An 11,915-nucleotide genomic window follows, 5' to 3' on the forward strand; every position below is an offset into this window, starting at 1 on the left:
GACAATGGTGTTCTACTTTTCCTGTCAGCGTATATAAATGCGTTATGTGTATGTGCTGTGCATTCATTACATCATCTCTGAATGACAAACACCCTGTGGAGGATAAAGTCTGAGCTGCGGCTCCTACAGGTGCTTGAGGTTCCTCGGGTTCCTGGTTTTTTGAACTCTCTAGACTTCGCTTCCTTCTGCTGCCAACTAAAATCCCAAACGGATTTCATTGATTCTATTCCCAGTATAACAGCCAGTATAGTCCTGCTTCCAGTGCTGTTATGAAGCATAATGAATAGTCTTGTTCTACTCTGGCCCCTGGGAACAGAACCAAATCCATCAGAAGCTGATATTGAAACGAAACCAATTCTTCTCATTTGATTATTGTTGGTTATTGTCACGTTTCCCTAAAGTCCTGACGCCAGAACGAAGTGTGCGCCTTTTTTCTAACAAGTGGATGAAGACCAGTTATCTCCATGGTAACGAAGACACATGAATAACGAGGCCTGACCACCTGCTGTGTCGGTGGGCTCAACAGGGGAATTATGACCTTATCTGATGATTCCTTTTAACCAGGGGTCCAGCGTTGATGGCCAGTGTGTTGAGCTCCCGGTCCGTTCAGTTCTCACTAAATCTGACCGAAGCCTTTTTCATTTCATCCTCTTTTAACATCAACTCTAGTGCCAAGTGTTTTGTGCAGCATGGGGCTCCCTTCATTCTCTGATGGACGAAATGAATAGGAGTCATTTTCAGAGGCGCTGCTCGCGGTGGTTGTGTGTCAGCGCCGTCGTCGACAGCTGAATGGAGCGAATGGAACGAACTAATCCTTCAGTGTTGTCCGAGCAACACGGCGTGAATGCGTGCGGGTCCGCCACCTGATCCGTCGAACCGCAGGTGTGCGGACGCTTGAAAGCATCCGCCGACGTTCATCCCCCGACGGAGAAAAGCAAGTAGTTTGGTTGGAGCCGTCTCGAGCGCATCACGTGTGCGTCACTGCGAGCGCGGCGCTCGGCAGACACCCCGACGTCTCGCTCCGGAACGCGCCGTTCTCCGCCGCGGAGCGGCGTGTACAGTATGAACAGGTAACCCGAGGAGGAGAATCCGATCCACGCGCGCGGAGCCCCTCGGTCACACCTGCCCCGCATCCTCTGCGCATCTGGGCTCGTCTTAAATGACAGCTGCGCGGCGTCGGGAGGGGAACGATCTGACGCACCGACTTGGGTAAGTGTCACGCTCCGTGGTTCAGTCTCAGTGCGCAGCCATGCGCGTTGTGTTGATGTGGCGCCGACGTGGCCATTCTCGCCAACTACGTTACTGGACGGAACCTGGGCAGCGCTCACACAAGTCCGCGGCATACGCGACACGCGTGGATTGAAACACCTGAAGGCCCGCGTCTCCGCCGCGTCTCCGCCGCGGACTTCACGCGCGTCGCGTCACCGTCGGGGCTTTCGACGCGTCATGTTGCTCTGTGTCTAAAATGAGTCAGCGGGCTCAAATTCGGTTTTGGGAGCAACGCTTCCACGCAAGCGAACACTAACTGTCAGGGTTCTGATCAGGGAGCGAGACGCGTCTTTTAGGGCAACGTGAATTGTAAATATGCTGAAAATGATTCAAACGTCCGTTTGTCCAAGAGTTTTGGATGAGGGAATATCTACTGTGCATGTGAGTGATATTTAGATTTGATATAGTTAAAACACTGAGATCCACTAAGAGACCTGACGTGAGGGAGATAAGTTGTTATAAAGTGCTGGACTCCTCAGTGACCAGTTAACAGCCTCCTTGAGCCAAACCCTGGTTCAATGCTGACAAATAAAGGCCTATAATAATTAAATTTAACAATATGTAATGATACTGACTGTGACTGAATTGGACTGACAGATGCTGCTTCGACTGATACTGTAGCTGCAGCTCCTCATTGTAAGTTTGATGACTTTTAAATTACAGGACTCAGTGAAAAATAATTAGGGGCATCCTATGAATCAGTTCCACCTGCTATTGTGCATATGGGTTTAAAAGATAAACAAAATCAGTTGTATTCATCTTATAAGTTATACAGCGTCTCCACGTTACCGATGCATCGAAGTCTCAGTGCTTTGCTGATCCTAAATGTGCTTCTATCCAGTGATGGAGCCGCGTTTCTTCCCGTTGAAATGCATGTTGTGATGTGGTGCACGGAGGAGAGCTCCACAGGGAAACACGAGCAGCCTGCCTTTCAAACCGTGTCACACCTCTGCTCTGTGCAACGCCCTCCTCCGCTCTCCTTCCCAACACCAGAGAAGAAGAAGGCGCCTCACGCAAACCTCTCTTCCAGCACGGTTCAGGCGCAGTAACAGTCGAGACGCTCGGCTTCTTGACAGTCGCAGCTCTTCAAAGCACTGGCCCATTTCTCCCATGAACAATCAGCAGCAATCAGGGCCCTTCAAAGGATGTGAACCCCTTTACTGCACATAAAACACAACCCAGCGGCTTGTTAAAAAGCGTGATGTGTGCCGTTAATGTGGGCATCATTGACCTATATGTTCAATTTGGTGTGAACACAGTTAGGAGCCATAAATTTTAAGTCACACATCTACTTCACCTCCAATATTCATGGAATCATCATACGCTGTTTAAGGAAAAGCTTGCTCTTGCATTACAGTAGGTTGTATTTACAATTTATATTAGAGCGACTCACACGCCTGATGTGTGGAGTCGAACCGGACGCAGGCAGGAAACCAGGAAGTTACAGTCATTTAAAGTGGGCGATGATGGTCAGTGTTGACTGTGAGGATCACATTCAGAAGAGAATTGCTTCGAGTAAGTGGAGACTCAGTAGGTGTGCTGAAGATCATTAGAAGTTGTCACAAACTGAACCATGTGGATGTTGTAATGTGAATACATTGAATTACAAGACTATAATTTCTGTGGTATCTCTCTGTCTATGTTGGTTTATGCTCATATTTTGTTTAAATCCAGAATCTGCTTCACATTAAAATCTACCAGAGAATGAAACAGCTTATGTATATGGACAATAGTGTGTGCTGATGTGGAAGATGGTGGGTTCAGGTACAAGACGGGCAACATGGGAAACCCCCCAAAAACTGCAGTCTGACAAAGTTGTGATTTTTATTTTTATTTTAATTTTTTTGAACATATTATTATGTTGAAAGGTTTTTACATGTCTTTAAAACAACAGTCACGTGTGTCCATACAAGCAAAGCAATATGTTTTGTGTGCCAGAACCACTTATCCTAAAATGACTGACTATGAAGAGATGCTTAACTTAAGGCCTTTGAATGAAAAATATAATCCCACGTCCTTAAAAGGCTTCGACTTCGAAAGATGTCCTCTTACTGTGAATTATGCTAAAGCAGGAGCTTTATTTTGAAGCCATCTTTTCACAATGGAGGAATAGTTACAGCAAATAAAAGCTCAAATGGGCACCTGACTATTGTTTGATGAGTGACTTGAAGCTGTCCTTTAGGTAAATGAGCTAATAACCAGAAGCGCGCTACAATGGGCTTAGTGTGAGTGAACCAGGCATTCACATGGTCCAAGGAACACGCTATTCCTAAACCGTAAGCCTTTAATAACTCGCTGTCTCTGCTGATCTGTAAATCTGAATTCCTTCCAGCAGCGTGAGTGAGGAGAGCCACAGTAAATCATCGAGCGAGAGCAGGCGGCTTAGGCAGCGTTACAGCAGGAGGCTGCCACGAAGAAGATGGACAACGCTGCAGCTGGTGGCTGGACTGTGGGCAGCAAAGCCGGCTCGCCTGCAGAGAAGCACCCCAACCTGAAGGTAGCACGGAAGACATGTTTACACCTGTAGGAAGCAGTGTGTGTGTGTGTGTGTGTGTGTGTGTGTGTTTAGGTGTATGTATTATGTGGCTGTAAAAAGCCTTCAGAGAAAGTCCGTGCTTTCAGGGTTTTCTACCTCTTTATTGGATTAAGAAGCACATTTGACATTAATTAAAAAGCTGCTTAGTGGGATTCCTGAGAACACACAAGCAACAATAAGGAATTCCAGCCGTGCTGCCTGTTCGCGTGCGTTTCCCTCCTGCACGTGATGACCCGCTCGCTGTCCTGCTCGAGGCCCGGCATCCACTTGTTCACACTAAGTAGAGCGTCTGCAGGTCGCTCACATGCGTCGGGATTGTTCCCAGCCACGTTCTTGACGTTGGGCCCAGAATATGCTCGTTTTACACGTAAGCGTTGTGATTTTAAAGCCATTTCAGGCCGTTGAGTTGAGGCTTTTCTGTCCGTGGGTCTGCGTAGCAACGCTTAACCAGAACCAGAAACAAGCGACTCCAGCTTTTCCATTAGGCCTTCATTAAAGCCTGTGCTCTCACTGACAGATGTATTAAACTACTCAGATAATTGTTGTGCTGTGGCTTCAACTTTCCCTCGTAGCTCCTCACACACGTTCCCATTAATTAGCCCTGATTGACAGAGGCTGTTGCATAGTCTGTTTACGGCAGACGAGGAGCCGAGACCACAGATAGCGTCGCTCCGAGATGCTCCGTTACTGAGTCACTCCAGTGGTCGCTGTCAGACTAATGACCCGGCTGTCAGGGAGGCTTGCAACTGGATGTTCTGTTTGCCGGTGTTAGTGCTGTACGTGCACGTGCGACGCGCCCGCGGGCCTGTCTGGACCCTCTAATCCCCCCTTTGTTGGTGTCTGCTGGTGTCCAGTGTTGACGGAGCTCCTTCCACCTCATGTCAGGGGGCGCCGCCAGCTCCCAGACATGGCTCCGCACACGAATCCACACCTGGAAATGATCCTGTACCAGCTAACGCAGCGTTGTTTCCCTGTCTTTCCAGACGTTTCTTGCAGCCTTGTCCTTCGCATACTTTGCCAAAGCGTTGTCTGGCAGCTACATGAAGAGCACCATCACACAGTTAGAGCGGCGCTTCGACATCCCCAGCTACCTGATCGGCATCATCGACGGCAGCTTTGAGATAGGTGAGTTTCTGTGAGGTGTGAGCTCATGCTAGCTCATGCTAGCTCATGCTAGTTCATGCTAGCTCGTAACTAAAAGCTGTTACCACCCTCCTGAACGCCAGAGGAGCTTCTCTGTGGGAGGTCTCCTTTCCAATGCCCCTGATTCCACCTCCTCTTCTCTGACCTGAACCCCCTAGGGAATCTGTTAGTCATTGCCTTTGTGAGCTACTTCGGTGCTAAACTCCACCGCCCCAAGATCATCGCGGTGGGGTGCGTCCTGATGTCTTTTGGGACCTTCCTGATCGCCATGCCTCACTTCATCAACGGCCGGTAGGCGTCCAGCGTGCTGCCTGTGCTCGCACCACATATTATACATATTATATATTATTATTTGTGACTGTTGAATTGGTCACATTGGTGTTTTATCCACAGCTACAAGATAGAGACCTCCATCAGACCTTCAGTGAATTCAACCAGCAGCCTCTCTCCATGTCCATCGAGCTCAGCAGAGTCCAGAGCCGACGACAGGCCCTCCATACTGCCCTCTAGAGGTAGGACCCGGCGCTGCCTGTGCTCAGACTTGTTATTTTTGGAATGAGTGAAAAATCGAGTTAGCAGTTCATCATTTCTTCCTGAGAGCGTGTATTCTCCATCCTGACCTTCAACCGTAGGCTGCGAGCGGGAGTCCAGTGTGTCGCTGTGGATCTATGTGTTCCTGGGAAACGTGCTACGCGGCATTGGAGAGACTCCGGTCCAGCCTTTGGGAATCTCCTACATCGATGATTTCACACTGTCTGAGAACACTGCTCTGTATATTGGTAATGCACCTTACCTATCGATTCAATTAGCAGATGTTTGTCTGTTGTAGTGCAGCAGCTCCTGATTGCTTCTGTTGTGTAATACAGGTTGTGTCCAGACTATTTCCATCATTGGTCCAGTCTTCGGGTACCTGCTGGGGTCACTTTGTGCCAGGATCTATGTTGATGTTGGTTATGTGGACATGGGTGAGTAAGACACAAGTGTCAATAATGAGTCATTTAATGGGTGTCATTTTCCCTGAGCGTTTACTTAGGTTCCTGCTTGTCTGCAGAGACCGTGACCATCACCCCTGCTGACGCCCGCTGGGTCGGCGCCTGGTGGCTGGGCTACCTCATCACCGGCTCCATCACTCTCATGTCCGCTGTTCCTTTCTGGTTCCTGCCCAAGTCGCTGCCGGTGCCCGTGGAGAAGCACGACACAGACTGCACTCCGGAGCAGACCAGGTTCATCAAAGATTCCCCAAACATGGAGCACAAGTTCCGGCCCGAGGAGCCGGCGGATTTGCATCAGATGGCCAAGCGTACGCTGAATATTCATGCTCACAATAAATATTTAGTCAAATTATTGTAATGTGTTCTCAAGATGCAAAGTTTCAGAGTGCGTTTGAAGTAGGAATAATAATTATTTTCCAACAGAATTCATTCCCACACTAAAGAACCTCCTGGGGAACCCTGTTTACATGATCTACTTATGTGTGACCATCATCCAGTTCAACTCCCTCATTGGAATGGTCACATACAAACCCAAATACATCGAGCAGCACTACGGCCAGTCGGCGTCCAGAGCCAACTTCCTCATGGGTAAGAGGGCGGCTTCTGCCTCATCCTGGTGCTTCTTGGCTTCACAGACCTGTGCTGCTTTGCTAAAGGGCTGGTCACTGTAAGTGTTTCAGCTTGTGATGAATTTTTAATGCTCCCTCGCTGGAACCCTTTAAAACACGCACTGCAGCTCCAGCGTGACGGCCGCCGCAGGTTTGCTGCAGTAGCTGGAAATCAAGCGAGAAGCAGACGCAACTGATTCGACCGGTTATCGGGTCAATGTGTTCTGACCCGGAGACGGCGCGGCAGCGAACAGTGGCTCATTGCACGGGAGCGAGTTAGTCGTGAGTTGTGAGGGACTCATTCATATTCTCTCAGCCATCAAGCGTCATCTCCCTCTTTCATGGTGTGACTTGTCTTCACGACACATGAAAATTTAAACGGCTGTTTTGACTTTGAGCCCTTGTTAAGGCAGATTCTGCAGCTTGGTGCCTTTCCTGATCTCCTGTCTCCTTAAGAGCGGCCTGTGTTCTGTGCTTCGGCTCTAGGCCTGATCAACATCCCAGCTGTGGCCCTGGGGATGTTCTCCGGAGGGGTCGTCATGAAGAAGTACAGGCTCGGCATCATGGGAGCAGCCAAGTTTGCCGTCGGAACCTCCCTGCTGGGCTACTTCCTGTCGCTCTTCTTTTTAGCCCTGGGCTGTGAGAACGCCAGGGTGGCAGGCATCACCGTGTCGTACACTGGGTACGTACTGGCCGCGTGAATCAGACGATTTCCCATGGTTCCCTCTGGCCTGCTTTTTGTGCCACTGTTTGAAATCCGCCACTTCGTACGTGATGCGTTTTTCATCCGGGCTGTCACTCACATCTTCGTGTTGTGGTGTGCAGAGCGCAGGGTCTGTCTCATCAGGAGCGCTCGCTCCTCTCCGACTGCAACTCGGCCTGCCTGTGCTCGACGCGAGACTGGGACCCGGTGTGCGGCGAGGACGGCACCACGTACGTGTCCCCGTGCTTGGCCGGGTGCACGTCGTCGTCCGGCGCCGGCAGGAACACGGTCAGGCGTCACATCTCAGTACTGCTGCTAGCAAGCAGAGGATTAGCAGCTGGATATGTGTTGCAAGGATCTGCCTGCTGAGCTGCATCTCGCCTCCTCCTCATCAACTCATCCTCTGTGTCAGGTCTTCAACAACTGCAGGTGTCTGGCTGCGGCCGACCCGCAGGCGGCCGACCCGCAGGCGGCCGACCCGCAGGCGGCCAACCTGACGGCCGCTCTGGGCCAGTGTCCGAACAGGGAGAGCTGCGACAGAATCTTTCCCTACTTCCTGGCTCTCTCGGTGCTCAGCTCCTTCATCATCTCCCTCGGGGGAACGCCCGGCTTCATGCTGCTCGTCAGGTCTGTCGTCAAGGACTCGCTGCTCAGAGGGTTGTCATAGAATGTGCATTAGAACATCCTCTTTTGTTTTTACGGCTTATTCCTCATTTGTTGTATTCTGTCACGACCTCCTACACAAATATTATTCCGACGCTCCGTCTCTTTCCCACAGGTGCGTGAAACCTGAGCTTAAATCCCTTGCTCTTGGGATCCACACACTGGCGACTCGCACGCTTGGTGAGAGCCGCCGTAGCTTTTCTGTTCATTATAGACACTTGTTATGTTTGAAGCCGAGCCGCTGAGGAGATTTTGTCCTTTTTCCAGCCGGAATTCCTGCCCCGATATACTTTGGTGCCATAATCGATACGACCTGCCTCAAATGGGGCTACAAGGCTTGTGGAGGAAGAGGAGCGTGCCGGATATATGACACCACAGCTTACAGGTAAATCACACGCACACACCTGAAGCCTGTTCATTTTGAAACACAAGCTGTGTTTTTGTTGGTTATCTCCCAAATTTCATTAAAAAGTCTCTTATGATCTTATGATCAGCTGATGAACATTAAAACTTTTTACTGTACATTCTTACATTTGCATCATGCTCTTGCTGCAGGATAGTGTACCTGGGCCTGACACTGGGCTTGAGGACAGTTTCATTCTTTTTCTGCATCGTGTGCTTTGCTCTGCTCAAACGACACGTCGCGATGGAGGAGAAAAGCGCTCTGACTGATGGAAGCGCAGAGTCGGAGTCGCTGAGGAAGGAGGAGAACAGCTCCGTGCACTGTGAACAGTGTATTCTGGCGCTGGACCACAGTCCTGACAGAGAGACGCACTTGTGAGCCTCCTCCCCGACTCGGCTCCAAGCAGGACCTCACACGTGCAGAGGAACAAACACTGTGGACACTTTAATAGCACAGAGTATATATTTGTACAGGATTTGTCTAGATGTACAATATCAAATGGGTCCTTTTATAACAAAACGTGATATTTCAGGAATGTATAAATTTGGGTGTTTGTGTTTTTTCCATAATTGAAAGACTTTTGTAGAAGCAAAAAGGTGATTGTGCTGTACTTTCTATAATTGTATATGTTTTACTTAATAAAATTTATTTAAAAACTATTTTTTAGAAAGTTATGATTTTAGATTTGTGTTGAAAATCGAATGTACAAAAAACATTTTTCAGAAACATTAGAATGAAAATGAGTCAATATAGAAAACAATTACAGGTTCAGCAGTCAACACTAGTGTTTTCTTTATTTCATTAAAATACAAATTGACACAATAACAAGTACATAATATTTTTTTCATCATTTGTTTGTTTAATTATATAAATAAAATTGTGCCTTTGCTTAAACTCTATTACGTAGATGAGGTTGTAGAAGGTCATGCAGACGTGGTGAGTTCTGCTCACACTGACGGAACCTCCAGTATAACTAGTGTCTCTGTATTGATGGGGTTACTGCTCCTTTTTATTGTTGCTACACTGGAGATTCTGAAGATGGAATAATAATAATAAATTAATGACTCCAGCATCAGTAGGTTCAGCATAAGTAAGTGATAGTAGGTCTGAACGCATGTAAGTCTATGTACAGTATGTCTAGAGTTACCTGAAGTTGGTGATGTTCCCTCAGGAGCCTGTCGTACTCTTGTGCCAGACCTTTACTCTGTCTCTTCATCGCCTCCACTTCAGCGTGAGACTGGTGCAAATCTAAACCCACCAACAAATGCAACAGCTGTAAACCTCTGCGTGTCTATGAGCCTTCATGTACATGAGAAGTGACCTATGTTGGTTCACACAGCGTTTGTTCGGCCACAGAAGCTGTTTGCAGTGGGAACTACTCACCCTTCTCTGCCGTCTGCAAATCTCCTGCCAGCTTTTCAACCTCCAGCTTCAGCTGGTGGTTTTTAGCTGACATGGATTTTTCTTCTTCTACGACGGTCTGTGTGCAAAGAGTCGACTGTCATTACCAAGCTGGAACGGTTGAAATCAAAAATGAAAAATAGAGTGCTGATAAATATATACAGTAATAAGAAGTGGAGGTCACAACCCAAAACACTAAAGATTTGGTTACAGATCTGACTTTACTTCTAGATCAGGTAAACATTATTTTTCTCAGACAAGTGAAACATTGTTGCTTTGAGGCTCAGGATTGGCTGATTCTCACTTCTTTGAGCCTCCGGTTGTCGTCCTGGTGCCGCCTGGCCTCCGTTATGGCACGCTCCACCTGCTCCTGAAGAGCCGCACTGTTCTCCGAGGCGGCGGCAACCTGGTTCAGCAGGGTGACGACTCGACGCGTGATGCTGTGATGAATCACATGACAGGAAGCAGCCAGGAGGTTAATGGCAACATACAGTACTGCAAAACGGCAGGAACCCAGGAAGTGACACATATCTTTTATTTAAATTGTGAATAGATGAAGAGGATTCACTAACAGCCAAAGAAAGAGGGAGAAGCCTGATAAGTAGAGGTTCCTCTGGGCTCTGAACAGCTTCATGTGGATGTGGTCGTACAAAGTGGGGTTCACGTTGGCGTCCTGCGTGGGCTCAGGACCCGAGTACTTCTGCACCTCACGGACAGCATCTGTGGGCGAGGAGCAGCACCGACCGTCACTGACGCTTGCTGGGCTCTGTCGCTCAGAGCAGCCTGTCTCTGACTCACAGCACGCTGCTCACCAAGAAAAAGAACAATCAGGACCATAATCATAGTAAAGAAGCATTTGTTCCAATATGGAGATAACCAGTTCCATAATCTCCAGCTGAAAAGCAAACGCCATCTGGAAAGTAGGTCAGAAACACAGTCTGTCAGGACATACTGTACAATGGACCCAGCCGTAACAGGCCATGGATGCTCTCTGCTGGCGATTCGTGTGAACAATCAAATGTTTGTGTTACAGTACCTCCGCGCCGATATGAACGGGATGCATAATATGAGGTTGACGGCGACCTCAGCGTAGAGGAAGAACGCCACGGCCGACCACTGCAGAGTCATGGTCCCTGAGAGTCAAACATTTCATTTATCAGCTGTTTCAGAAACAGCATAAAGCTTCACACTTTGACACGTGTGCTTGATTTCTCTAATGAGTTCACTACAGAACATCTATAATTCAAAAAGCTTTCATGCCAAAATAGCCATGAGTAGTTTGTGTCAGTGTTTATTCAGTTTAAGCTACACATATATGTTCTACTATACAGCGCGTGCTACTCCTTTAAATTGAGGTCATTCAAACCTCTCAGTTTCAATCTGTTTTACTTATAGGAGGTCATCTCCGCCGTCTATCCACGCATTAAAGAGAGTTGCTGGCTTACCAGGCAAGGTTGAGCGATCAGAAGAACGGGAACATACAGTACACACAAATACACATGTGCTCACACACGTTCACAACAGCTGTTGGAGGGTGTCAGAGGACCGACAGACCAAAATAAAACTCCACTGGCCAGCTGACCCACTTTTGTCAGCCAGTTGCATCTGTCACCAAACACACGCCGGCCGAAGTTTCCAGTCTTTGCAGGATATATCTTTTTACGTTTTCATTTTATGTCCTGGTATAAAGTAAATTTGTAAAAACTTTTAAAAAATGATCTTTTAAAGTTTTTACAAACATCAAGAAGCAGACTTTACACCTACAGTACCATGTTTTTTCGATAGCTGGACACTTCCTGCAAGACAAATGTCCACAGGGGGGCGATGCAATCTAACGCTACAATTTACACCATGTCAGTTATTAAAGGGAGGAAGGATGTAGGCGGTTGTGTATGTAGCGCTGATTTTATAAATTCAGGCCGTATAGTGTCAAGCTGATATACTGATAAGCGGGACTGTGGATAAAGGGCTTACCATACACAGTGGTTCATTATAAATAATGAATATAAATATTATGTAATACAAATACTCATAAATACCCCGCTGAAATAGCAGATCTCACTCCAGGCTCAAAAGGATTGCTCATTTTGTGTCTTTGAAAAAGCAACACAAACAGCTTGTCGCCTCCCCATAAAAACATGAATTGCATGGGTGTTGCACGTCAACAACGGAGGCTGAGGGAGTTCTTGAGCTGCGC

The 11,915-nt window shown here is 47.9% G+C and overlaps 2 protein-coding genes across 4 annotated transcripts; one reads left to right on the forward strand and one right to left on the reverse strand.

Annotated features, from left to right (window-relative positions):
• Positions 1-136: 136 nt before the first annotated feature.
• LOC114857883 (solute carrier organic anion transporter family member 1C1-like) lies at positions 137-8,976 on the forward strand. 3 transcript variants are annotated; one of them, XM_055509541.1, is made up of 16 exons: positions 137-1,209; positions 3,602-3,766; positions 4,789-4,930; positions 5,107-5,239; positions 5,342-5,460; positions 5,581-5,727; positions 5,815-5,913; positions 6,000-6,248; positions 6,364-6,528; positions 7,035-7,230; positions 7,374-7,539; positions 7,664-7,690; positions 7,721-7,878; positions 8,030-8,094; positions 8,182-8,299; positions 8,470-8,976. In XM_055509541.1, the coding sequence occupies exons 2-16, from the start codon at positions 3,689-3,691 to the stop codon at positions 8,693-8,695; spliced, it is 2,088 nt and encodes a 695-aa protein (XP_055365516.1). In that variant the 5' UTR covers positions 137-1,209; positions 3,602-3,688; the 3' UTR covers positions 8,696-8,976. The 3 variants fall into 3 exon arrangements, with proteins under 3 accessions (XP_055365516.1, XP_029010626.1, XP_029010627.1); XM_029154793.3 differs by having other exon boundaries at positions 7,664-7,878; XM_029154794.3 differs by having other exon boundaries at positions 3,605-3,766; positions 7,664-7,878.
• Positions 8,977-9,084: 108 nt separating this feature from the next.
• On the reverse strand, positions 9,085-11,310 carry LOC114857886 (B-cell receptor-associated protein 29-like). Its single transcript, XM_029154800.3, has 8 exons — positions 11,164-11,310; positions 10,755-10,851; positions 10,531-10,631; positions 10,291-10,438; positions 10,023-10,158; positions 9,701-9,797; positions 9,465-9,565; positions 9,085-9,349 (listed from the first exon to the last, which is right to left on the reverse strand). Exons 2-8 carry the CDS (start codon positions 10,844-10,846, stop codon positions 9,314-9,316), a joined length of 711 nt encoding a protein of 236 aa, XP_029010633.1. The 5' UTR covers positions 10,847-10,851; positions 11,164-11,310; the 3' UTR covers positions 9,085-9,313.
• Positions 11,311-11,915: the final 605 nt, after the last annotated feature.

The sequence above is a fragment of the Betta splendens genome, chromosome 6 (genome assembly GCF_900634795.4).
Source record: "Betta splendens chromosome 6, fBetSpl5.4, whole genome shotgun sequence".
NCBI lineage: Eukaryota > Metazoa > Chordata > Actinopteri > Anabantiformes > Osphronemidae > Betta > Betta splendens.